At 38.4% G+C, this 27,689-nt stretch overlaps 3 protein-coding genes and 1 long non-coding RNA gene across 5 annotated transcripts; 3 read left to right on the top strand and 1 right to left on the bottom strand.

The window, feature by feature from the left end:
* The first annotated feature begins 106 nt into the window (after nucleotides 1–106).
* bhlhe41 (basic helix-loop-helix family, member e41) lies at nucleotides 107–4,345 on the top strand. The gene is made up of 5 exons (XM_079466547.1): nucleotides 107–336; nucleotides 440–503; nucleotides 623–730; nucleotides 836–947; nucleotides 1,110–4,345. Exons 1-5 carry the CDS (start codon nucleotides 275–277, stop codon nucleotides 2,009–2,011), a joined length of 1,248 nt encoding a protein of 415 aa, XP_079322673.1. The 5' UTR covers nucleotides 107–274; the 3' UTR covers nucleotides 2,012–4,345.
* A 1,611-nt stretch (nucleotides 4,346–5,956) lies between these two features.
* Nucleotides 5,957–10,434, top strand: ctsd (cathepsin D). Its single transcript, XM_079465471.1, has 9 exons — nucleotides 5,957–6,226; nucleotides 7,406–7,562; nucleotides 8,313–8,436; nucleotides 8,624–8,742; nucleotides 8,834–9,033; nucleotides 9,138–9,260; nucleotides 9,366–9,510; nucleotides 9,613–9,711; nucleotides 9,914–10,434. The coding sequence occupies exons 1-9, from the start codon at nucleotides 6,165–6,167 to the stop codon at nucleotides 10,073–10,075; spliced, it is 1,191 nt and encodes a 396-aa protein (XP_079321597.1). The 5' UTR covers nucleotides 5,957–6,164; the 3' UTR covers nucleotides 10,076–10,434.
* slc6a15 (solute carrier family 6 member 15) lies at nucleotides 10,308–22,864 on the bottom strand. The gene is made up of 12 exons (XM_079465470.1): nucleotides 22,685–22,864; nucleotides 20,894–21,365; nucleotides 18,277–18,434; nucleotides 17,987–18,113; nucleotides 17,694–17,875; nucleotides 15,996–16,106; nucleotides 15,315–15,556; nucleotides 15,001–15,190; nucleotides 14,086–14,278; nucleotides 13,245–13,404; nucleotides 12,764–12,926; nucleotides 10,308–11,804 (listed from the first exon to the last, which is right to left on the bottom strand). The coding sequence occupies exons 2-12, from the start codon at nucleotides 21,198–21,200 to the stop codon at nucleotides 11,412–11,414; spliced, it is 2,226 nt and encodes a 741-aa protein (XP_079321596.1). The 5' UTR covers nucleotides 21,201–21,365; nucleotides 22,685–22,864; the 3' UTR covers nucleotides 10,308–11,411.
* A 1,533-nt stretch (nucleotides 22,865–24,397) lies between these two features.
* LOC306899317 lies at nucleotides 24,398–26,469 on the top strand. 2 transcript variants are annotated; one of them, XR_013787185.1, is made up of 5 exons: nucleotides 24,398–24,627; nucleotides 24,987–25,022; nucleotides 25,191–25,272; nucleotides 25,672–25,757; nucleotides 26,343–26,469. It is a non-coding gene; the product is annotated as an uncharacterized lncRNA (long non-coding RNA). The 2 variants fall into 2 exon arrangements; XR_013787186.1 differs by having other exon boundaries at nucleotides 25,188–25,272.
* The last annotated feature ends 1,220 nt before the right edge of the window (nucleotides 26,470–27,689 follow it).

Here is a 27,689-nt window from a genome sequence, read left to right as displayed (position 1 = left end):
TCTGACAACTTTCAAGTGCCGTTTAATTCCCAGACTCGAGCTGGTGCAGTTGACACGTGAGTCAACTCGCGGTTCCTATAGGAAGGGCGCGTGCGCCGTAGCTGCCACGCGCAGAGTGAGTGCGCGAGGGAAAGTGGCAGCTCAGGCGAGCGCGCACGCACATCATCAGTCAGAGGCGCTGCGCGATACTGGACACAACGCAACGCTGCTCCTCCGATACTGGATTAACAAACCCTGAGTGTAGAAGAAGTGCACTGAAAAGTGGCCAAAAGTTATGGAAGAAAGAATACCCAGAATGCAGGGCAGACAGTTCCTGGATCACGCGGATTTCTTGGGGTAATATTTGTATTAGATTGTTTTGGTTTTAACACGTTTTATATATGCGAGGTCATGTCTAAATGGATCCATTTGCTTATGAATTGGGCCTTTGTGTTTATAGGGTTGAATATTCGTCTCTGTACATGTGCAAATCGAAAAGAGGAATGAAGAGAGAAGAGGGAAAGGTAAGCAAACTGTGGACTCCTGATAAAAACGTGATGCCAGTCAAGATGAGATAACGCGTTTTCAATGATTCGAGTGTTTAAATAACGAATGCAATGCAATTGTTACTCCGAATGTGCAGGACGCTTACAAGTTACCGCACAGACTGATCGAGAAAAAGAGGAGGGACAGAATAAATGAATGTATTGGGCAGCTGAAAGATTTATTACCAGAACATCTCAAACTTACGGTAAAGTCAGCTACACCTTTGGTTTTGTGAAACTTGGTTTTGTGATTTAATGTCAACCACAGGTAAAGAACGTAAGATTGAATAAGTGCTTGTTCTGTCTTACAGACCCTTGGTCACTTGGAAAAAGCGGTTGTTCTTGAATTGACGCTAAAGCATTTAAACGCTTTGACAGCTGTCACAGAGCAACAGCACCAGAAGATCATCGCTTTACAGAATGGTAAATTACATAATCTGCAGCATACACACATACAGTCAGGAAAACATCAATGCCACATCAAATACAACTATAGTTTAATTTATCGATATATATATATCTCGATAATCTATCTAAACTACATCTGTCAGTTTCATAATGTATATATTTACTACTCTACGACAGGGGAGCGTTCGTTGAAGACGTCTCTCCAGGCGGATTTAGACGCTTTCCATTCAGGCTTTCAAACGTGTGCCAAAGAAGTCCTGCAGTATATGAACAAGGTGGAGAACTGGACCGCTCGCGAGCAGAGGTGCACGCGTCTCATCGGTCACTTGCACAAAGTTTCCGCGCAGTTTCAGCCCGGCGCACGCCTGCTGCCCGGCGACGACGCGCAAGAGCGGGACGCGCAGAGAGATGCTCAAGCCAACTGCGTCCCCGTCATCCAGAGGACTCAGAACATCGAGTTTAACGAGAACGACACGGACACCGACAGTGGATACGGAGGAGAGGCGGAGAAAGGTGACGGCAAATGCGAGAAAGGATGCGACGTGGCGAAAGGAGTAAAGATCAAGCAGGAGTTTGGAGACGAGCGCGTCACCAAGAAGCCCAAAATGAACTGGTCTGCGAACGGCGCGCCCTGCGCAGATTCTGCCGCTACCCGGCCGGACGTGGCGTTCGTGAACTCGTTAATGGGAATGGCAGGTGTCGGTGGACAACAAACTCCGTTTTGCATGCCGTTTTACTTCATTAACCCGTCCGCAGCAGCATCGTACATGCCTTTGTTTGATAAAAGTCATTTGGAGAAGTTGGTGTATCCGGCGGCGCTAACCACCCCGTTCCCCTGGCTTTACCCAGGAATCCCCGCGCATGCGTCAGCTGCGGCCGCCGCTGCCATCGCTTTCCCCGTGGTGACAACCGATAAAAGCTCTGAATTTGATGCAGGACCCTCAAAAGACAGGGAGTCGCTTTCTCCTGATGGTGATCTGTCAAACCAGGCCGAGCTTGCCTCTCCTGTGACTAGGGAGCATGGATCAAATAATGATGCTGGTCATCAGCCCCAAAATAACGAAAATGATGGTACATAAGCTGATCTTTTGGTCTTTCACTAATTTGCTTGTAAAATCGCGTATATTTATCCGTTCCTTAATTTTATTGTCATTATTGAGTATTAACTATAGTGTGTCTATGGATTTCCAAACAAATGCTGTTCATTTATTTGGTATTATTTTTGTATATTTTTTCATTATTATTATTATTATTATGACTCAAAGCAGTTAAAACAAAGTTTCACAACAACATTGATTTGTGGTTTCTAAGGGGAGAGTGGGGGACGTTGTAACAGACAGTGCCTTTAGCACTGAGATATTTAAATGAAACTCCAAACTGATCGACAGCAACCATTATGACCTTGTCTTGCCATCCAATGGTGTTGACTAAAATGTGTAAAATCTAAGACTTTTACATATACACTATATTTTTGTTGTTGTGTTTTTTATGAAGAAACTTATAGTTATAGTTTAGTGGAATACATATGATATTAATCTTCTTTAAGCTACAGAACACCGCTTATCCAGCGAGAGTTCTTCTAAAAGATTTGGAATTCACATACTGGACTCTTGGATGTAACGTTTAATACTGACCTCAAGCAGGCTGGTGTGACTGCTATACAGTATTTGTTAAATACCTTTCTATTTGCTAGAAAGACTGCATTCTGTCCTTGACGGGATCAGTCGAATTCTATCGTTTAATGTTCAGTGCTTGAAGCAGTTAGAAGACTTAAATACCTCAATGTACCATAGTGTATGGGCCAGCACTCGTGCTCCTCTGGTAGGGGTGGTGACAAAACTTTTTGAACATTACTGATTGGCCAAATCTTGTGAGCAACAATCCTCTGATGTAATGTTACAGCAGCCCCTGCCTCTCTCTCCTGAACAATGCATACAAACAATTATTAACAGAAGGAAATAAAATCTCTAAATTGGACAAGCAGAGCTCATTTTTTTAAACGTCAATACTTGTGATATCAGGATAATGTTTTACCAACACAGAGAATTAGAAATGTGTTCCTATCCTGTGACACAGAGCATCACATTGCTTGCACCTCTAGCTTAAATGTAAAGGTATACTAGCACCTTATGGAACTTTGATATTGAATGTAATCTGTGTTCTTTTGGTAGATAAAAAAGTTTGTACTGTATATATTCTGATACAAGTAGTAACTTAATCCAGAGGTAAAGTGCACTTTTTCTTGCCTTCGCAATTTCCTATAACACAATCCTCAATCTTCATATTTAAGCCAATGCCCTTTGAATTCATGATGTGTTTTCTTAAAGAAACTTCTCAATGCAAGTGTTGGACTATGTCTATCTATGTATGTGTAACATCATGATTTTCAAAGCTCACCTCTATGGGCTCTCTCAGTGACAGTTGTTACTGTCATGTCTTTGGTTGAAAAGTTTGAGGTAAAAAGCTTAAAGTGATATATGATCGGTCATGCATTGCCTTTCGAAACATTGTCACTGTCCATGAACTGTGGAAAGCAACATGGGTCATGCTGTGTATTGTGCAAATGTTGTGCAGCATTTTTACATGACTGAAATTAATAAAAAGATAAACAGACCTTTGGACCAGATAGATCTAAGATGAGGAGGTGCTTACGTGTATACATTGGAGACTTTCAACTCACGTTTTACTGAATGTGTTAATTTCTATGCCCGGGTTCATGAATGCATATATTTGTTTATATTGTAACACATTTCATAGGCCCTTTAGTGTCTTTGCCTCAGCTGTCATTTGCCTAAGTGGCATGTGGATGTATATAGTTTGTGAATATCCTGTATGTTTAATGTTCATGTTGTAGAAGAAATCTATGGATTGTTCAAGGATAAACTGAGCGACTGCAGCACATTTCCTTAACGCTTTACACATTTTCTGTTTGAAATTACGCAGCTCAGTTCCCAAATAAACATAAGCTCATGTGAACGAAATGTCATTACCCCTCTTTCATTTGTACTCATGGAAATGTATGTGATGTTTTTACAGTCCACTATCATTATATTCACAGGATACAAGAGAACTTGTGTACAGATGGTTGACAGAACAAATCTCACTTTAGTACAGGTCAAAGTATGAATGTGGCACACATCTTTCAGAACACCCCTAACTGTGTTACTTTGGTGGCTAACCACCCAGAAACACTTGCTTACAATAGGAGCAACTACACCTACAAGATGTAAACAGATGGTTTGCATAATCTGGTATCTAATAAATAACGGTGATTTCCATGTAACACAAGGCAACTATAACAAATTAAAATCAACGTAATGACTATAAAACTGTCTCTGGAGCCCCTGGATTCATATCTATTTACTGTAAATGCCATAAACGTTAATAAAAGTTAGGCTACCCTGTGGTACACTATAATGTGGCCATGTATTATTTGCCAATTTTATTCATTGAAATCAAGAAAAACTAATTAAATATATCATACATTGATAATATGAATAGGAAAGGTGTTGTTTTGTTTAGTTGTTTTTAAAGAATGACTGTATGAGTCAGCTTAAAAATCAGCTGACACAGGATTCATAATGTTGGAATGTAAAAGCAAACAAAGTTACACAATTCACGTGATATGTGTCTTTGGGAAGCTGGCAGGTGATATAATTTCCCATTTTTTGTCTAAAATAAGGAATATGCACTACTTGAACATACATTGTCATTATTCAACTTGTATAACTTTATGAAAACATAGAAATGTGCAAATCATAGCTCCAATAGATACAAATAATTACGCATAAATCAATAGCAAGGACTAATCTACTATGGCTTGTGTTTGACATATTGGTTAGTAGACTATTCTAATAAACATTTAATATTGCATTTACTGAAAAGACCAAAAGTTACACTAACCAGAAAAAGTGTGTTTAAAAGTTATATTTTACAACGACCATTACAAAAAATATTTGAACAGCTTTGGTCCAGTCTATTTCTAAAGTATTTAAAAGAAGTTGTGGAGCATATGAAACCAAATGCGCCTTGAATAAAACGAGACCAGTGTATTAACCAGATTACACCCCCCTCTAGTGGTAAAACTGCGAGGGCACACTTAACCGAGTCAAAATGTACTGTATTGTGTTTTCCACCTCAACCCGGAAATATATCGTGTTAATAAATACTTTTCAATCTTTTAATACTACTGAATCATTAGTAACACAAGTTTTGATGTTACTAAAAACTCTTAAAGTCCCCGTGAATCTGAAGTTGCGATCGTTTTTACTTCTGTATTTTGGCGATATTCCGAGTGAAATTTTTAATGAGTAAACAGTGGGCGTGGCTTCCTTCTATGCGATTTGGATGTATAAAACAGCCGTTCAAAAATGTGACTGGCACCAGATTGAAAGTTGAAGGGGAGGAGTTAAAGGAAGCTCCGCCCAATCCGTTTAACATGCGTCATTTAAAATGGATAGTCATTAAAAGGAAAAGCATTTTCAGATTTGAACTAAAGATTATGAGGGCACCCGGTTTTTAAAAAGAGAATGACCCACATTGATAAACTATTTACAATAAACGCTGCAATATTTCATGACATTTTTTTATTTCACTGGAACTTTACTGTTCCTCAATCCAAACGTTATTTCCGGGTATATTCCAAATCCAGAGTGTCTGGAACGCAGCATTAGGCATTATATAGGCATGTTGTACATTTTTTTATTTTAATGGATTCATATTAATATCTCACCATAAAGTGTGAATACACTTGAAATCTTAAAAACATAATGAAATAAGTTGTATCGTGTGCTCAAATATATTATTAACTTAATCCTATCTTTCGAAGCGTTTTAGTTTAGTATAGTAAGTAAATAAACTATAAATTTGTAAATTCCTTAAAAAAGTAGTATAGCAAACGTGATATATTTTACTGTATCTTAAGATATGTTTTTTATGTCACTGACATTTGTAGGTATTGTTTTTTTTCAAATCTAATCAACTAAATGAACTAAATAATAATGAGACAAATCACGTTTTTTAACAGACGACCCGGTTGTTATTGCGCAGGATACCGCGCAGTCTTGACGTGCATGAACGCAACGTGTGTCTCATCACATGACCATGAGCAAAAGTTGCTCGGCAGCGCCATCGCATCAGCTGACTGCAGTCGTTTTGTTTGCTCTAAATATCAGACGACACAAAACTCATAGTGTCACTCAGATGTGTTAACAGTCCTGAGCTTTCGCCAACATGAGAATCGCCTGCCTGCTTCTAGCTGCTGCCTTTGTGTGGACGTCCGACGCGATTGTTCGGTAAGGTCAAGCAAATGTAACAATAACATTAACGCAATCATTAAGTGTGCCTCGTGATCAGACGCTGTATTGTTGTTGTTGTTGATTCCTTTTTGTATCAGTTAGTATTGTTAACAAAGTATTGTTCTCCCTAAACGCTACTGTTTTAAGTATATGTAGTATTCCACATGATGCACGAACGTTTTCTTTTAGGAAGATCACAACTTTGACACAAATGTTGTGAATCTCCCGCTTGAGCAAAAAGACTCCCGAGACCTTTGTGACTCAGCAAAAGCCTCGAGTTGTTTATAGATCAGTATGAAGGGCCCTTTAAAATTCAACTGTTGCTAATCCAGTCTAACTCGCTTGAGGTCACCCCAAAATGATTTTTTATCATTTTCTCACCCTCCTGTCATTCCGAACCTGTATGAATTAACCTTACGTTCTTCTGCAGTACACAAGTATTTTGAAGAACTAAAACACTGACCTATTGACTTCCATTCGTATGGGAACAAAACTGCTGATACATTTCTCAAAATAACTTCTTTTGTGTTCCAGCTTTTGAACCTCATGAGGGTGAATAAATGGTGAACTAACCCTTTAAGCTAACAGACACAGTCGAGACATACACCGGCCGAAACACAAACACATGTTATCAATGACTTGAGAATGAGACTGCTAGAATAATGGTGTAGGCTTTATTTTGAGTGCACAAAGCAAACTCTTGACACACATACGGACGATTATTATTGTGTCTCGCTGCCTTATCAAAGTCCAAAACGCATCATTACACTGTAAAAGAGAAAGATATATTTAGATTCGAGTTTTGATTAGATTTATGACCGAAACAGAGCAAGTGTTTTTATTTATTCATTTATATGTGTTTATAATGTTACTTAAATGGCATTTTTTCATCCAGCAGAGACTTTTGGGCTTTTTCCACTCTGGTTCAGCACATTAAGAATAGTTCATTGCGAGCATGTGATCTGAGGTCTGCCAGTTGCTAAATGTGAAACTTTATGCCACTGTAATGGAAATTACATATTCTACAAATACAAAATAGCCTAAATTCAACAATATTGTAGGCGTCCTGCCCTGGCTTTGAGAGCATGAGAACAGTTGCAGTTTGCTTCAGGTGATGTTGTGGTAATGCAAGATAACAGCTCACACCGGTGGCTTTCTTCGTCTCTTTCATCACAGGATTCCTTTAACGAAGTTTCGCTCCATAAGACGCACACTCAGTGATTCCGGCAGAGCTGTAGAGGAACTCGTGGCTGGTTCTGTGCCTCTGAAATACAACCTGGGCTTCCCAGCTAGCAATGGTCCTACCCCCGAAACTCTCAAAAACTATTTAGATGTGAGTATTGTTTCCTTGCACTTCAACCAGTTTCCGCTGATGTGGTTGGGGTTTGCTTTCTGTCACGTGGCAAAGTCCTGTGGCTTTACTGCAAAATGTCAATTTCCAAATCTCCTTCTCTTCTTGGGCTGTTTTCTGTAATCTAAATCTCCAACTCAGGCATGCAAGTGTTGTTACTCAATTACTTAAGAAGCCATGGTTTCAGAGTAACGTGACTTTAACCAATGAGGTTGCACAAGGTTGTAACCCCAGGGAGCAACAGTATGTGAACAAGCGTTTTCTATAGTGCAACACCAATTTTTTGTGCTCAGTCATGTCATATGATTATTACATTTCACTGTCACTGGGCGAAACGTGACTGATACTGTGCAAAAAAAAAGAACATGAAACCTGTCATCTTTATTCAGCAAAAATATGCGTGTGTGTTTCCTGTCATGAGCTGTTATGGAAAGCATTATGCAGCAGTAGACTGTTCTAAAATTCTGGTCATGAGGTTGTTACTCAAGCTTCCTAACATTGTCTACCTCATTTGAGCTGACCACAACAATCCGCTTTAGTAATAAACACGTAGTGTTGTTTTTCTTTGATGTGCTTATAGATTAGATTTAGTCAGAAAATTGTGACAATTAATTGAGATATTTAAGTGCTGTGACTTATTTCACAGTTGCACTGAAACCATTCCAGAAAATCTGTTCTCTTAAAATTGCAGTCTGTTCCTATTAATAATAAATGAACTGCTTCTGTTTACAGGCTCAGTACTATGGAGAGATCGGTCTTGGCAGTCCAGTCCAGTCCTTTACTGTGGTATTTGACACTGGATCCTCCAACCTGTGGGTTCCCTCAATCCACTGTTCTATGAGTGACATTGCATGCTGTAAGTCAACAAAACTTAGAGATACAGTCCCTGACATGTATGTTTGGCTGCTGCACAGTCATGTTGTTTGTGTTTGTCATCTACTATTACATATTTTATATTACTTTATTTTATAAATTATATCAGAAATTTCCCAGGTGGGAAATTGTGTGTTATTCTATTTAAAACTGAATTGTTCATCTTATAGTGCTTCATCATAAGTACAATAGTGGCAAGTCAAGCACCTATGTGAAGAACGGGACTGAGTTTGCCATACAGTATGGATCAGGAAGCTTGTCTGGATATCTCAGCCAGGATACATGCACGGTAGGGATCAACAAGTCGAATATGTCTAAACGGTCTTGTCACTTGACAGAATTGACCAAAGAAAGAGACCAATCTGCTGCTTCTCTTTCAGATTGGGGACATAAAGGTTGAGAACCAGATATTTGGAGAAGCTATCAAGCAGCCGGGAGTGGCCTTCATCGCAGCCAAATTCGATGGTATACTTGGTATGGCCTATCCTCGCATTGCTGTGGACGGAGTCCCTCCCGTCTTCGATATGATGATGAGCCAAAAGAAAGTGGAGAAGAATATTTTCTCTTTCTACCTGAACAGGTATGTTTAGGTTAAACTGACTAAATCTCTTTATGGTCCTATTTTTGATCATTGATTTATTTTATCATTCAGCTCTGATTGTTGTTATTTTGTTTGTCCATCAGGAACCCTGACACTCAGCCTGGTGGCGAACTGCTTCTTGGAGGCACAGACCCTAAATATTATACTGGAGACTTTAACTATGTTGATATCAGCAGACAGGCCTACTGGCAGATTCGCATGGACAGGTGAGAATTGCTTAGCATGTTTCTTGCTATTTGTGAATAGCAAACCTGTTAATTTTTTTATGTCAAGATGTCGGAGTAGGAAGTAAACTTGATGTTTGTGTGTAGCATGAACATCGGCAGTGGGCTGACTCTGTGTAAAGATGGATGTGAAGCCATCGTGGACACTGGAACCTCTCTGATCACCGGCCCAGCCGCTGAGGTCAAAGCCCTGCAGAAGGCTATTGGAGCGATCCCTCTTATCCAAGGAGAAGTATGTTGAAATTATACAAATATTTTACATTATTTACAGTAAAGTGAACAATTCTGCAGCTTAAACCTTCAATGTTCTCTAACTAGACATGTTTTTCTACAGTACATGATTGATTGTAACAAAGTGCCCACGCTCCCCACCATCTCATTCGTACTGGGTGGAAAGACTTACTCACTGACTGGAGAGCAATACATTCTCAAGGTCAGTCATTTATTTTGTCACCTCTTGATGCTGTTGTTTTGATGTCATATTTTGCATTCGCAGTTGTGAAATTGGATGTGTTGGTAAAGGTCACGTTGTGAGTCACAGAAACAAAATCATGCGTCGTCGTGCAAATGTCATGTGGAATGTAGACCAAATCGACTCCCTATAACAAAGATAATCTCTCTGTTTATGCCTGCAGATGAGCCAGGCTGGAAAGCAGATCTGTCTGAGCGGCTTCATGGGCCTGGATATCCCACCCCCTGCCGGACCCTTGTGGATTCTGGGTGATGTGTTCATTGGGCAGTACTACACTGTGTTTGATAGGGAGAATAACCGAGTGGGCTTCGCCAAGGCTGTATAAGCCCGCCGATTGATTTAACACTGAAGTGAGGTGTCATGAGAATTATAAGACAATATCAGTCAATATCATCTCTGTTTAAATGACAAGAGTATAGGTATGATAGTATTGTTTGCACTGCTTTTAGCTTTCAAATGTTTTAGTTTTTTAAAAGATTCAGGGAAACGTCAGTAAAATGACAGTTACACTCATTTGCTTTGTGATCGGAATATTTGTGATCGTAACACAAGGTTTTAACATTTTCGTTTTTTAATTTTCGTATGACACGTTTAATTTCAGACACTACGTAGTTTTTACTGTTGAAAATGACCTTTCAATGATCAAACAAATCAAAAAGGACAATAAAGTTGTTTTAAACCCAACTGTGTTTTTTCTCTCAATCCCACATATTAAATCCCTGCAGTTTTACATAACGTTGTTTGATTCATGACCTCAGGTTTGAGTTTGATAGATCACGCACAGGTTTCAGCTGCAAGAACGTAGCAAAGCAGTGTCTGAATATGTTTTCAATCGCAATACTGAGAAAGGAAATACTGTAAATAGAGCAAATTCATGAAAAAAATATTTACAGGAAGAGGGAGGAGAGTTAAAAACTCTTTCCCATGATGTTACAATGATAGCACATTAGCAGACATACAAAACATAAAAGTCAGCGATCTGGATTTTTAAGCCCTTCGTACCAAAACTATATTCCAATTTGTTCATAATTTACAGAAATTCATAAATGTACAACATTTACTTTGTCCTAACATGTGCGAAGTCAATAGGCACACCGTTTTAAAATAATGGATTAGGGTTGTTTTTTCTATACAATCCATTAGCTGACACACAATGATCAACATCCAAAGAAAAGTACTGCATATTGTTCACGTTTGACGCGTACGTTACATTCTAGACTTTTCCAAAGATAATAAACTGCTTCTAATCTCGTTTTTTTGCTGGATAGCAACTGCCCTGCAAAATTATCTTTTTGTTCAAATAGCCATTCTATAGTAGAGCACAAACCAGGGGTCTACAGACCCATAAAGACATACAGAGACGAGTAAGTGCGTGCTGACAGTTGAGGAAATGGGACAGGGTGCGTTAGTGCTGGATGCAGATATAACACAACTTTCTGGACCAGTATCTGAGCTATGATTATGGCTGTGAGAAGAGAATGTAAAAAAGTGGGTGTGGAGTGAAGCCACTGGACCGACAAGGAAGGGAGCTTGATTCGGATTGGTTAATGAGATTCTCGCTTTCAGCTGAATTGATGAAATGGTAAGAAACGTGCACAAAGTTATAGCCTCGTGTGACAAATTATACTGGACTGGTCCTCTCAGTACAAAGCCGGAAAGTCTCACAAATCAGATTCGGGCATGTCCGGAATGTCTGTGATATTGGGCATTACGTATCCAGTGCCACAGTTACCGTTGAGCATGATGTCTGCGCTGGATGGAGGGCTGCTCTGCTTGCGGTAGTTGGCTGGCATGGGTGAGGGAGCTTCACTTGGCGTCTTTGCGTGGAGAAGACTAGCGTCATCTCCTTCCTCCTCCTCTCTGGTTCGAAGTGTCGTCTCTTTAATAATGCGACCCTTCTTATAGGAGATGGTGGACAGGCCTCCTGCATTCTCGTCAATTATGTTCAGACAGCGCAGAATAAAAACCACGGGTACGGGGAGTATGGCGAAAACCACCAGCGAGATGCACACAGCCAGGCCCCAGGGTGGGTAGCTGAGAGATTGTTCTTGAGCCTAAAAATAGACGAAGCAATTGGATTATTCAAGCAGTAATTCCACCATAATCCTGTGATAAAGTTAAATCTGACTTGAGGATAAAGAATCGCAGTATTTATGTATGTTTTTAATTACGATCACAACTGATGGTGTTAAGGTCCCATGTGTAATTTTTTGGGGGATCTACTAAAGCTCCAGTCACTGAAATCTAGCGCCAAGGTTGCAAATTGCAACCAACCGCTCACTCCACCCCTCCCTTTCGAAATGGCGATCCCATGGCGAATTACATGCAAGTGGACCCGTGGTGTGTGTAGATAGAAATAGCTCATTCTAAGGTAATAAAAACATAATGCTTCATTGTGTGAGTTCTTTATACACCTCTGAAGGCATAGCTACGCATATTGTATTGCATTTCTATCAATAGATCATCCCAAAAATTATACGCTGGACCTTTACGAGAAATGCCATATAATATACATAACTATGTTTTCAGAGGTGTATAAAGAGCGTACACAATGAAGCGTTATGTTTTTATTACCTTAGAATGAGCTATTTCTATCTACACACACCGCAGTTCCTCTTAGATGGAAATCATAATGTTGTTTCTACAGTAGACCTAAACGGACAAAATGCTCTATAGAGTGTGTTTTGAAAAAACGTTATCTCCTTTGGCAAAGAAGCGAAAAAGTGACAATATCTTAGTCCTGCGTCAGCCACCATAGTGCTTCGAAAGGGAGTGAGTTGCTGGTTGCAATTCGCAACATCACCACTAGATGTCACTACATTTCATACACTGGACCTTAGAACTACTTAAATAAGGGTAAAATAATGATCATAAAATAGCTCTTCACGGGACACCACATTTTAAAACTGTGAATTCATAATGATTCAGTAGTTGAGATCGACTTTTTAACAGGCTAAAAAATATCTAAACACCAGCATATCATTGAGTTTAAATATGACTGGTGAGTACTCACCATTTGCTGGTTCCATGCACTATACCTGGGTGGTGACAGACCCAGCTGGATGATGCTTGTGACCAGAAGCCCTATTAGCAGAACCGGTGTCACGAACTTCCACATGTAGTAATAAAATCGATATGGAGTGAACCCAAGCATGTCCTTCAAATCCTCAAAGAACCTAAATGAGTGTGTAGAGATCAAATCAATGCAAATCCTTATTTTTCTGCATCTGTTCTGATTGATAGATTAGGCTCCACAATCTATTATTGAAGCTTTTTATAGTGGCTTAGAGTAGCATATGAAATGGGAAATAGGAATTTGTTGTAATAAGCTCTCAGGTCCTTGTGCTTAAGATTTTTGTTTACGTGCAAAACTTCCTAATGAAATGTACAAAAGCCTTACATATGTCGTACCAGACTCAAGTCACTAGAGGGCGCTGTAAGCTTTCTAACAGCTCAGCTCCTGCATTAAGAAAGATGATATTTGGGTAACGTACTTCTCTGTACCATAGATCCAAGCTACAGCGATGTTCTCCAGAAGAACCACGATGAGGAGAGGAAGAGTAGCAGAATAGTCATCAAACATGGCTACAAAGTAGTTTCCAGATCGCTGGACAAAGATTAAACCGATGCCGAAGGCAAGTACACAGCAACCAACTGCAAAGGAAGCATATGCATGATATTTAGCTTATTGGAAACAAAACTTTACCTTTGCTGCATGAGTTGTGCAAAAAGAGGTCGTACTGACATTTTGCATATTGGCAGATTCTTTTCACTGTACAATATGCTTTTGATATACTTGTTCAGTATTAGGCTTTTCCTGATATTGTCATGGTATAGTTAAAGAGAAGCTTCTTTACACTGAAGATCGGAACAGGTTGTTTAGAATTTAGGTGTTTATGTTAATGTCAATAGAAAGGGTGATTCTTGAAATTGACTTGGGAAACATTATTGACGTTACATAGATCATTCTAAAGTCCTTTGGCGGTATTTTTAACTCTTTTGCAAAAGTAGAGAGTTACTGGTAACACTTTTGCACTTCTGTTGTATGTTTGTGTTGGATGGCTATCATGTGTATGATACAATTTCATTTATGAAAGAAAAATAGGGTTGTCAGTGTGGTTTTAAATACGTTTTTAATTTAAAAGTTTGAAGTATGACGGATTTTTTGTTTTCGTTTCAATTATTCCTTCAAAGGCCTGGTAGTACTTTAATAATATTTATGAAAATGCCTGGGTGACAGTATTAACATCCTATATGTTTGTGACAGTTTACTATATATTTGTGAACAATAAAACTGTCTACAGAATTTTGGTATCATGGCTGGCTTTATCTTACCTGTAAGGTATTCCTTCCGCACTTTAAAGGTGTCCACAATGGGCGTGAGGATGCCCTGGATGGTCCCGAACATGCTGCCCAATCCCAGATTAACCAACATAAGAAAGAACATGACCGACCAAAAAGGTGAAGCTGGGAAATGGGTCATAGCTTCAGTGAAGGCGATGAAGGCCAATCCTGTACCCTGCACTGCCTATAAGTGAACACATTCAAAATCTTTTAGTGTTCTAGCATGGATTAAGAATAACACGTGTAAAATACATACACACACACAGCCGCACACATGAGATGCACAACTCGTCCTGTAGATAATTGAGAAGAAGTCTGCAATTTATTGTTGTTTTGAAATTCTGTGTGTGGTTTCGTGTGAATGAAGGAGAGAGATTATAGTATCAGCTCTGACACACCTATATTTCCATTTGTTTCATCATGCAGTGCTGTGGATCTCCCACACATCTCCGACCATACCCAGACAGGGAAAAACTAGTCTTCAGACCAATAAGATGGTTATGTACAGTGGCAGACACTTCTGCAGTGTACATATCTGAGATTATCAAAGACATAAATCTCATGCCTTGTGAGTGAAGGTTTGGTTCACTCAAAAATAAGATTAAATTCGTTGCAACAAAAAAGTTATACTTCTGAGAACATTAGTAACCAAACCCCATTGACTTCGATTGTATGGACACAAAGTTTGGGGAGTAAACTATCCCTTTGATCTTTCTTTTCTTTACAACAGTTAGTCTTGATAATATTGTTTTATTAATGCATATTTTGAAACTTTTCATACAGCATTGTAGCAAATGTCAAGTGAGTGTGTGTCCTCCAGGGTTAAATTCCATGGAAAGTTTGTGCATATCAGCTGTCTCTAATGTTTCCCTTCAGTGTATCAGTTCACTTCACGCTCCTCCTCACCTTGTTCAGCTCCTCTTTGATGTCGCAGTTGGCTAAACCTAGGCGTGGGTAATCGTTTTCCATCACACCCCGGATAATGGTGGTCATTTGCTGGTAGTCCTCAGGGCTAACCTGACTAAAGTTAATATGGTGTGGGATCAAGCTGGGATTTATTTCTTTGCCAAGGAGAGCAAAAATCTTTTTTGTGTTCCTGAAATGCACCAAAAAACACAGTCCAACTACAGGGTAAGAATTAGAAGGTATTAACTGTTAAAATATTAGAAAACAAACAACCAATTGGTCTTAATTCTTCTAGGCTTAATTTTTGAACTCACATTTCCACACATTTGGCGTTCATGATGTTGGCTTTGAAGCCCAGCACGGCGAACACGACCAGTGTGGCCAACACTGAGGTGAAGAAGTTAATAAAGGACACCAGCACAGCATCAAAGTGGCAGTTGTTGTCTCGCTTGTTGTAGCTGGAAAAAGCAATCACGCCACCGAAACCGAGACCCAGGGCAAAAAAGACCTGCGTGGCAGCTTCACGCCACACTTTTGATTCCAGCATGATTTCCAGCTGTGAGAAGATTGAAGTTTAAGTTTATTATGTTAAATACTTTAATGCACCAGGCACCTTCAGTCAGACATACTAGACCAAGAAAACCTTAAGTTTTAACAAAATAAAGGTCTCTCTCATTCCGCTGTTCTACAAGAGGCTTTTGTTATTGTATCACAATACGAATGCATTCTGGGAAATCTGGCAGGGGGTTTTGTTTCCATAGATACATTTACTGTTCTCCAACGAACTGATTCGAGGGATACACATGGGAATTAGTAATGAACGATTAACATGATTTTGAATAAATTGGATTCATTGCTGGTTTATAAAGCAGAGCATGAGGAGTAAATTGGTCTAATGGTTGTAATGTGTCTTTGGGTTGATGGTGTCGGGATGAAAGCCAAGAGGGCAGAATTAGCATCTGCTCACCCATTCATCTTGTGTTTTAGGGTCTTACCTTGGGGGTGAACATGTGGGCGATCCCGTCCACAGAGCCTTTTAGAAGGAAAGCACGAACCAGGAAGCAAATAAGTACCACATAGGGGAACAGAGAGCTGAAGTACATGACCTGTAACAAGTAAGATGCAAATTGTCAAAGCGGTAAATTCATGTTTTGTACTAGTATGCACCTTTTTACCCCGTGCAAGTTTTTTAAAGCCGCAGCAGCCCTTTTAATACATAGGGGGCAGCAAAGTGATTTAAGATTTAAATCTGTAAAACATTATTCACACTTATAAATGGTGTTATGTACTGTACACAAATAACAAACATTTTCCTTAAAAGCTTTTTTATTTATTTATTTATTGTGTGTTGTTTATAATCAACTAAACGCATTCGATTTTTCGATAAATGTTCGCTGCCTGTCTGAGCAATCTTGACAATACAACAAACCACTTCAGGATATCTTCCTAAGAATAAAAATGTTAACGCTGTATGTGGTTTTGTCGAGGAACATCATAACTAAAAGCTTATTTGTCCAAGCATGTACAATAATAGAGCTTTACGGTGTTAAAATCTTGTATTGATGTTGCCGCGCGGATCATGTGTGACTCACAACCTTGGGGTGCTGGGAACGGTTGCTGTTCTTTGACTTCAGTACAACCATTCACTAATAAAGACACACCTTAAACATAATTTCATAATGTTCAATCTAACAAAGTGGATAATTTAGCACTTAATGATTAATGCTTAACCTAATCCCTGTATTCAGTTAAACTTAACAAGTGTTTATGTAAGGCAGAAAAACAGACAGAATTTGATTTATTATCGAACCTTTAATTTAAAAAGAAAAAATACATAACCTAAATACATAAACAAAAAGCTATGCCACATGCTTTTACTTTATGACCATTATGCAAATGATGTACCCCGACTGGTGAAGCATTGCTTTAGCAATGCAAAGGTTGCAAAGGTTTGATTGTCGGGTAACACATGACATGTAAACCACAAATGTACCATTTGGGATAAAAGCATGTACATAAATGTAAATGTATGTTTAAAAGGTTACTGGTTGTTCGCTTCTTCATCAAGATCAACCTTAAACTATCCCTTACATGATTAAAAGACACAATTTCTCTGTGGCTCCCTAAATATGATGCATGAAGAAGTTTCACAACAGTCTATTTAATCCATCTACACCTCTTCCTGTGGAGCCCTTTTACCTCTAATTCTACACTACAGTGTCATCAAACGCCAGTAATTGTAGCTGAAATGTACTGCTTAAAGCACCAAATAACTATTTGCAGGATGTGCACACAAAACCAAGGCAACAAATGCTACTCTGTTTTTGTTCTCAAACAAAATTACAGTATGTAAATTCTTGTTAAAAGGTTTCTTAGTATAACTATTATCATTATTGAGGAAGCACATGAAAAGGTATTAATGGAACAGTTTACAAAAAAATGGAAATTCTGTATACATCTGATTTGTGGGTGAACTTGTAAATGAACACAGAGAAATATATTTGTAACCAAAAAGTTCTTGGCCACCACTGTTTGGTTACAAGCATTCTTCTAAATATATTTCTCTGTGTTCATCAGAACAAAGAAATGTATACAGATTTGGAACAACTCAGTCATGATGATGACAGAATTTAAAATTTGGGGTGAACTGTCCCTTTAATGCATACAGTATACAGTCAATGGACGTTTCTTACCTTTCCAGAAGACTGGATGCCCTTGATCATAGCGAGACACACCAGCGTCCACGCAAACAGTAGACATAAAGTCATCTTCCAGTTAAGTCCTCCTCCCTCTGAGATGGAGTCAGAGATGTCCAGGGCCACACGATACCAATAGAATGTAGTGGCCGAGCTTTTCTCACACTCTGGTTCGACATCTACGCGATAACAGGAAAGTTAAGTCTGACACATTCATTGAGACTTGCCGCTTTCATACAGCATCTTAACATAAATATTGTGTTATTGCATACATGGATGTATTGTCTTACATGTGTTGGTTTGGTTTTTGACCAGGGGACATTCATGCCATGGAAGAGGCTGTTGGAAAGACTGTGAAAAGTAGAACAGGCTCCAGCCGATGATGACATTATAATAGAGAGCCACAAAGAAGCACACCTGCAATAAGAAGAGACAGTGAAATGCAGCATATGCAGGGGCAAGTCTTTTAATGGCCTAATTTGTTGCCTCTCCCCCGGGGAAAAGACAGGGCCTGTCTCTGGCTATTTTCACAATGCGCTTGAAACAACATGTCTCCGTGAAAGAACAGTCTGATATTCACCAAACAGCTGGCGAAGCCAATCCCGCCAAGGCGTGGGCTGATGTAGTTCCACACTCCGATGCTGCCCCGACGGATACGCTGGCCCACAGCTAGTTCAAGAAAGAAGAGAGGGATCCCTATCACCACCAGCAGAATGAAGTAAGGAATCAGGTATGCTCCTGCAAGAGAGGGGATCATTTGTTACAAATATATTGTAATTATATAGACCACTTCGCTAGATGTAAACACTAGTCTATAAGCACTTAAGGTTTCATTTTTATTTATATCATTTTTAATTCTTGCATATATAATTAAATCTTAAAGATATTTGACAATTTAATTGTCTAGTGTTAACAGGAAGTTCCTCTAAGTCTGGACCTGCACTGGATCAGCATTGCTTACTAATTGATGTCACACTAACAACTGATATGGCTTAAGCAACGGAAGATGAAATATCTAACCAAGTAGCATAAGCATACTTTTCAGGCAAAGTAATTCACAAATAAGTTTTAAATTGTTAAAATAACAGATATACCTACTGTAAAACTATTTTATTATTGAACCTTGGTTTTATTTGGGGAAGCACCGACAGTATCGATTTGCCAAAGCGATTTGATAGACAGCCATTGACTGATAGCGATCTATACAGTACCACATCATGCCTAAAAATACCTTTTAACCATTTTAAATTTGTCTTTTGGGGCATATTGCATCAATTTGCAATATTTTTTACACATCATTTTAAGAACTATGTTTGTACAGAATACATTTTTTTTCTGAAGTATTTGTTTTACCCAGAGCAAAATGTTAGATTATGCAAAGACATTGTACGATCTTCATCAGGTAAATATATCTTCACAGTTATATTTACCTGTTTTACCATATATTCAATATTCTGATTATCGATCAAACTTTAGTTGATACTTCAGTGCATCTCTAGTTTTATTGTTTGAACTTAAACATAAACCTGAACTTACAATGTACAATGTGTGCCATTATAAATGTGAATAAAGGAACATCAGAGATGATTCAAGCATTGCCAGTAGCATCAGAACATTCCTTCATGGTGAGGAATAACAGTAATACAATGGCTTTACTTTAAGAGTACTGCAGGCTTGATGCTCATGTGCAGAGTTTCTACCATGTAGTTGTCATGTGCTGTTACACACAGAGAGATTCAAAGACAGTTATTTCTGAAATTCGATGTTTTCTTCTATTTAGTGACATGAAGCTGCAGTAAAAGTGAATTCACAGGTTGCGCATGAGATGACATCTGGCAGAACGGAGCAGAAAAACGTTGTAGGGTGGGTTTCCTTAAGGACAGATTGTCCTGTCATTTAGATGGCACACAGATTGTGCAGTGCTGTGTTTCTGTTACCCCGTCTGAAAGACATCGACAGACATGACACACACAGTGGCCTATTTAATCTAATTACAGATCTGCACAGCAGGGTGGCCACAGTTACTTATAACAACCTGGAAAACAAAACCCAGCAGGGTTGTGGAGTTTAGGTCAAACACTCATATAGACAAAGTGACAAGCTGGCATGGTGTCTCACACATTTACTTTTAGCATCTAAATGGTGACATCCCATACACTTCTACTGTTTTTATATACAGCTGTTTACATTTATATCTCTCTTTTTGTCTCATACCGTAAACTCATTATTAGACTGTCTTTTGCAAATGAAGATGAAATAAACGGAATAAGGCAGAGGCATGAGTGATACCTATTGCATGTCGCTGTTGTCAGTGTAAGCAGATGTAATCTGATTTGACATTAAGGAGATTTGTATAATCACAGACGGGTAAAATAACCTTGTATTATCTTCCATAAGGAAAGCGTTTCATGAAATTGCCCGCCCTGTTAATGTGACACTATACATCATGATCAACTGCACATCTGTGACTCAGCACAACATATTGATTAGTTTATTGTCATTTGGTTACTGCTCTTATTGCAGTGACCTAGGCCAAACATAGCTATCTAGTTTAAACAATGATTTCTTTATGAAGTACCTTTGGTTGTTTTTACTGAACATGTGTCAGTTTGTTATATGAAACGTGCTGTAATTCTGCTGTTATTCTAATTCTGTGAAATGTTGGTATTTTTTTGATCGAGAAAGACCTTTGCATGGCAAAAACACGCACACTTTGAGAAGTCCTTCCTGTTGACACATGCAAACATGCAAACTCCATTATAGAGGAAATACACAGTATACAACATACAAATGAGGTGAGAAGCATGTCTCACTTTCGGTGCTAAAAATAATAGGACTTTAAACAAAATTTCTTTTCCAGACACTTGGTTTCCAGACACTTGGTTTTGTAAATGAAATAGATGTCAAAGGCCAATTCCTGATACACAAACTCGTAAATATTTTTCCCTTATATACTATTCATTGCAGTTCATGTAGATTTCAGTGAAACATTCTATTAAATAAGTATGCAAGTCTTGCCAATTGTTTGTTTATAGAGTATATATTAAGATAATGATGATCATTTATTTTTTAGTGTATATTTTCATGTTATTTTACTGCTACATTGTTAGACGTTAAGTGTCTTTATACAACAGGCATTTACCATTGTGGACGTTTGACTCATTTTGAGTTTATTATGCCTGTATAGAGAAACCTACCTCCGCCATTTTTCTGGCACAAATAGGGAAACCTCCATACGTTGCCCAGACCCACTGAAAAGCCGACTTGGGCGAGGATGTACTGCAGCTTGCTGCTCCACGCAGGCCTCTCCTCCTCTTCCTCCTCTTCTTCCTCCGAACCCTCCTCAGCATCCCGCTCTTTTTTCTGAGTAACATCACCCACTGTCAGAGAGCTTTTCTTGAAAGAGTCCTCACATGTATCTTCATTGGAGAGCAAGTCTTTGACAGATTCCGTAACTTCGTCATCGTCAATCTCTCTCTTGACTGTTTTGCTGTTTTTGGGCATTTGAAAAATGTATTTTTTGCAGATGGGGAGAGAGATATTCTTGTACACCCTCAGCAGTGGGTAGATTTGTGTCAAAAGGTTAAAAGCAGGTCAAAAATTGGATTTAGTGAATGCAGGAACGTGTGGGTTGAAATGTTTATCTTCTCATTTTGTAGTATAAGCTTCCTATGAGGTACAAAGAAAGAGGTACAGAAACAAGACGGATGTCAATTCCACTTATATGATGCAATGTATCACTTGGATTGCAACTAGTTACTTGTTAACAACTATAAGAAAGTTTAGTTGCAATCAAAGTTTCACACCGTTTCCCATTTGATCCTGATCCTTTTATTAGATTGTTTTGAACTAGTAATTCATTTAAACGGTGTTGTTGTATGCGACTGCAACCACATGCTCTCCAAAAACCCGCCCTCTACAGACATTAGCCAATCGCATGTCAGGACAAACGAACGCTCAAAGTTATTGACAGACAGCAAGACCTTCTGTATGGCTGAAAAGCGCGGGCCTCCTCCCCCTTTAGTTTCCCAGAGACAGGTGTAATATCTCCTATTTCAGACGAAACATTTGTTAAAAGTCACACAGATGACATCTTGTCCCGTAAAATAGGTCGTTATTTGTCACATAACCATGTTTACAATAAGAGTAAAATGCGAGTTTGCCACTACACACATCACAGCTTATTCTCTGTGACAGCAAATGACATTTAAACCGACCAAGAACGTTCCGAACATCATCATATTTCAAGTCTAAATTATTTAGCCCCTATCCGGAGCACGAGGTACGTTCATTTGCATACGCACCCAAACAGACAAGAGCGCACTAGCGCATCAGCTCCAGCAGTCGCGTGGACGCAGCGCCCCAGATACAAACGCTGAATCGTACAAGGGACACTAGAATATAGATTAAGGGCGATTCCGTTACCAAAATAGTGTTTGTGTCACGAATTATGTTGTTTATACGTCGTGCAGTTTACCACGAGTGTGACAACGGAGTGATGCTCCGTGGTCGGCTCAAGCTCAGCTCACGTGATCACTTGATATCTTAAGGGCTGCATTTTCTAACGCATTCGCCAGTAAAACACTGTTTCCCCCTCGTTGTTAAATCTTCGATGTGTTACTGGTACAAAACGCTTATTCAATAACCATAATGCGAGTAAAACATTTGGATCGTTTTACATTGGGACATAAAGCTAGCCTATAAAGCAGTCAGGTATACAGAAAAAGGTGAAATTATGTTTGCGTCTGTGCGTCTAATTTACGCTCGTAGGCATTACCAGGTAATTGATTATATTGTTTTACTGAACTAACAATAAATATTATGTATAAGTAGTCAAATACATCCTAGATTTGTAAGTGACTTAAATTCTCCCCCCGCCCAAATTTACTATGTCACCCATGTGCGAGGTTTCATCATGCACTCTGAATCTGATTGCGCAGCCGTCCTTTCATCGTGATAATAAATCGGCACAAATAAAATCATCTTACCTTATAAGGGACCAATAAGGAAAGAACTATCAGAGGTTTTGTTAGTATCTCCCCTTGTATGAACTGATGGTTTAAACACACACAGGTATGGCACATGAAGTCTGATCGAAATGTGATGTGGCCGGTGGTACCATGCATGCAGGAGGCGCAGATGCTGTCTGTGAGTTCGTTGGACCAAGAAGAGATTCGTTGTGGGGGGAACGGCCTCGAGTTTCCTTAACACGTGAACTGGGCGTGTCTTGTGTTTGTTGTTAATAAAATGTATTTATATATCTGTATTACTATGACAACACTGAATTATATCTCGATTTAAAGTGCATTTTTATGTTTCGAACTGTGTTTATGCGAGGGATCAAAAATCCCCCGTGTAATAAGAGGTGGTACAATCCACTATAGCACCCACAAGCTAGTTTTCAGTGTATGCAGTTATTGTAACCTCGTGCGAAGAAATCTTACATCAGCCTTACCATAAAATGGCTGAAATGAGTAGGATCGAAACCAGCTAGATTTAAGCCTTCATCCACTAAGCGATCATCATTGCAACGAAGATAGTGTTCTTTCATCTTTTATGTACACCGCGCGTCAATGACTAACGTTACTAAAAGAATCACACACTATAATACAATAATGCACGCTGCAAGCTTTTACAATACAGAATACCCATTAAATACAGGCAATACAGAACATCCATTGAATCCAGCGCTATGTCGTGTGCACCTGCTTCGTCCATTTGTACTATTGCTCTAGAAAACGTTAAATCGGCGTATGCACTTGCGTTCTGACATCCCAACATTTATTCCAATTGTTTAACCTAATTTTATTTCTTCCAAATGTCTCTGCATAACCTAACGAAACATAACATTTAGGTCACGGTTTTTAAGTTTAACTTAAGTAATAATCACATTGTGAAATAAAGTAAACCAATGCATTTGCTGTTATCCGTATTGCTCAAATTAATTGTAATATGTTTCACGTAAAAATCACAGCAATTGTACCATAGGAAGAGTTAACTGTTTTTAATGCAGCCAGGCTGTGTCCCCTTGGTGATACTGTCATTACTGCATGATTGGAATTTTTGATTAATGGAATTAATGATACGAAAAAGGTTACATATAGCTTTATAGCTAAATCATTGAGATAATCTAACTCTTTTATAGAAATGCAATGTACAAGTAAAGCTGCATTATCCAGTATGCTATAAATATGCTTTTCATACCTTAAATTAAGTAAAATCTACCTGTTGTAAAATCTACTTCTACTTCTTACATAGACCTAAAGTTATTGAAAAATGCATTGAAAATGCAATAATAAACATTGAAAAGACTCTTGGTAGGTTCTTTTGTGCAGCTTGATGGTTGTTTGTGTCATGTGACTGTTATCTGCTGATAGCTGTAGGTGATCATTGTATGGCTTGCTTCCTGCAGTGTGACGTTCACTGTAAAACTTTTCTGTAAATTTACAGGCAATTTCTAACAGTATTGTACTGTATTTATATAAAACAGTTTGAGACTGTATATTTAACAGAATGGCTGTAAATGTACAGTATTATTCTGTTTTCAGCACGCAAAATTTGTAATACAGTATCGGGCTGTGAATGCTTTGCATTGTGGGATTGATTTCCTTCGCGCTCAATTTTTTTAAATGTGAGCACACATCTGTTGCCGCTGAAGCACTTAATTTGTTATTCATATGAACAACATAAGCTTAACGCTACATAGGCTACTTTATGAACACATGCTAGTCGTTTCGTCGTGATTCTTTTTTTTTATTTGAGCAGCGAGTTCGCCTTTTAATCTACAGCTGCCTGTGACATTACAACTTTGAGAGACTACCTGTGAAAATTAGATGATAATGCCGCAAGAAGATTGGGGAAATACATTTTGTCCGTGTCGAAGAGAAATGAAGTTGGTAGCAGATGGATTCTTTGACTGAGCATTGACACGGTAAGACACAGTTGTTTTATTCGATTACATTTCTGAACTGTTAGCACCAGTGGACTGATTTTGGGAACAATAGTGTTACGTTATCAAGAATATTTTGGATCGGTGTGTTAATCCTGTCGTTTATGACGATTGAACATAAGATATCGAAATTATAATGCCAAAGATAAATTGCTGTCTTTCGGCGCGATGTGATTCAACTTAGCTTAGCCATGTAACACACGTAGGTTAAAACACGAGTGAATAGTTCAGTCTGTTCTCATCTATTCACCAATGAACTTTGTGATATATTTTGAAAGGTAAACATGTATCATGCCATTCGCACGACCTGCGTTTGATTTTCGATTCATTTTTAATTTCAGGCTGAGTCATCTGATGAAGATCGTCTGAGTGCTAACGTAAGTTCTTAGCCTTAAAGTTATAATTCACTTGTTCACAACAATGATGTGGTGTCAGTTCTGTGATAGTCCATTTGAATCGATCTTATCATACTGCCATCACATGAAAATACATAGTCATGCTCCTAATGCTAATTATAAATGTGGTATTCCTGGTTTCCCCAGCAGATTCAAAAAGTTTGCTGCTTTTAAGGCTCGATCAGGGATCACAAAAAGAGGGACACAGATACATCTGCTGAGCAATAAAGAGGTAAGGCTTTAACTTTAGTCTGTGACATTGGTGTCTGTCAGGAAAGATGTAGTGATTTGAAAAACTTCATTTTACACCTGAGGTCTCTATCAAAGAAGGCACCAGAGTGTCTTGCCCATTTAAGTGTAATAAAAGCTATTCTTTTGTGTCAACACTGACCTCACATATATCCAGGTATCACTGCAACTCCTCTGCAGATAGGCTTCTTTATAATTTACTACATTTAAACTTTTCAGTACAGAGGCAACATGGTGAGTATGCAATGTGACTGAAGACTCAAATGCAATGTCTGATTCGTTTATTGATTGGGATGATGGTGAAGATCAGTTACGTATTGCACTATTGCCAGATAATGCAAATGAAATGCTGTTTTTATAGAATATTTATCTCAAATTGCAGGCATAGCACATTCTCCCATCATCTGTAATTCAGTCGGTAATTGAGGGGCTGCAGGACATCTATATTACCCAGTCTCATTTGCTAGGGTAAGTGAAAAATTAACTACACTTGGAATTTCTGAAAATGATATCAAGAATGATGTAGACATTATGTCTACAACATCGAGAATTCTTATGTTGTTCTAAAACTGATGATCTTTTTCAGATGTGTAATACCCATGCACTACACACTGATAAGAGGAGAAAGTCTTTCTTAAAAGCCAATTTCAAGTATGTTGAACCTGTCCCCATCTGCCTTGGTAAAAATTTATCTGGCAAGGAAAGCTTTGCTAAGTACATTCCCACTATGCAAAGTTTAGAAGCTTTGTTATTCTGTAAATCAGTTATAGAACAACATAAAAATTCACGATCTGAAATTAAAGCAAACGGTGTCCTCTGCGATGTATTGGATGGCAGTTATGTCGATTCTATAATTCTTGCTGTTTACATGACACTTGGAAACATGTTGCCTCACTGCAGGTCAGGAATTGACCACATGCAGCTAGTTAATTTTGGTGTGATAACATTATCCAGACAATTTCTTGAAAGACATCTGATTGAGAAAGAGAGAGACAGAGATATCTAGAAATAGGCATAATCATCATAATAATTTGTTTCTGTTCTGTCTTGTAGACGCTTTCTTGACATCAACCCGGAGCGTGGATCAAAAGCCAAAAAGGGGAAAGTGACTTAAAAGAAGACTGGCCAAGTTGTGCAAAAAAGGACACTACTGTGAACCCACAGGTTTCCTCTCTTCCGAGAACTTACAGACTTTAAATGGAACTTTGTTTAGACACTTCCACTATCCACTGTAAATGGACTTAAAGGAAGTAAGGCATTGTTAATGATGTACTGTTAATTGCAATACAAAAATAGTAGCATTCACTTGATTGATAATGTTCTGCTAATTGTAAACGGTTCTGTCAATTTATTTCGTACAGCTGACATTTCAGCCAAAATGTGTTTAAATGGGATTTCTCTGGCCTTTGCATCAGAAATAAACATTTTATATTCTAAGACTATTGTTTTCTATTTTCATTTGAGACTACTGATATGGAAGTAAATTCTTGATTTAAGGAAAAAGATATTCTGTGTAGAAAACAATTGATTGCAATATATAACACGTTGTAATATGTCAAATTAAATGGCATAACAGTATAATACTTTATACAGTCATAGTTCTGTAAAAATACAGTAATTTGCTGGCAACCCAGCTGAAAGAATGTAAATTAAAAGTGTAAATATTTACAGCACACACTGTAAAAAAGATACAATTACAGCATGATACTGTATCTGGCAACTACAGTACAACACTGTAAATACTTTTTACAGTTGTGGTTCTGTAAAAATACAGAATGTGGCTGGCAACCCAGCTGCCAGTATTTTACTGTAAATTTACAGGGAAAAGTTTAACAGTGTTGGTTGCATTTAACTGGCATGTTGTGATGTCATCAAGTGGACAAGTTTCCATTGATGGTTCATTGAGGGTCTTTAATATCACATGATGAAGAAAGCTTATGATACCACAAGATTTCTTTAGCACATGATCAGTAAAACCCCAACAACATTAAAATACAAAAGACAGTCAGTCACAAGTGCCATGGCAGGTTGGTTTGTCTACCTGTTGAATAGTTAATGTTTTAAGTCAGTTAACACCAGGACCAGATGGCCATTTTAAATTTGTTGCATTTATCTGCTGGTGAAAGAACCAAATGAAAAGCATTATGAATTATTTCACAAAATGACAATATTTGATAAATAAGCTGTGCGTTTCTTATAGGGCTAATGGTGACAGTTCTAGAAAGTTGTATTTTGCTTTCCCAATAATAAATTTTGTCAAAGTGTATTTGTTTTATGCATTTTTCTGTATGTTCTGTATGCAATATGACATTAGCATGTTGTAAATAAAAAAAAATTATATACTGTACATGATAATGCTTAAGGAAGATAAATGCTGTATTTTGTCTAATCTAACAGATT

This window comes from Barbatula barbatula (assembly GCF_947034865.1).
Source record: "Barbatula barbatula genome assembly, chromosome: 10".
In the NCBI taxonomy this organism is placed as follows: domain Eukaryota; kingdom Metazoa; phylum Chordata; class Actinopteri; order Cypriniformes; family Nemacheilidae; genus Barbatula; species Barbatula barbatula.
The sequence above is the reverse complement of the archived record's forward strand: the minus strand, read 5'-3'. Positions and strand labels throughout refer to the sequence as shown.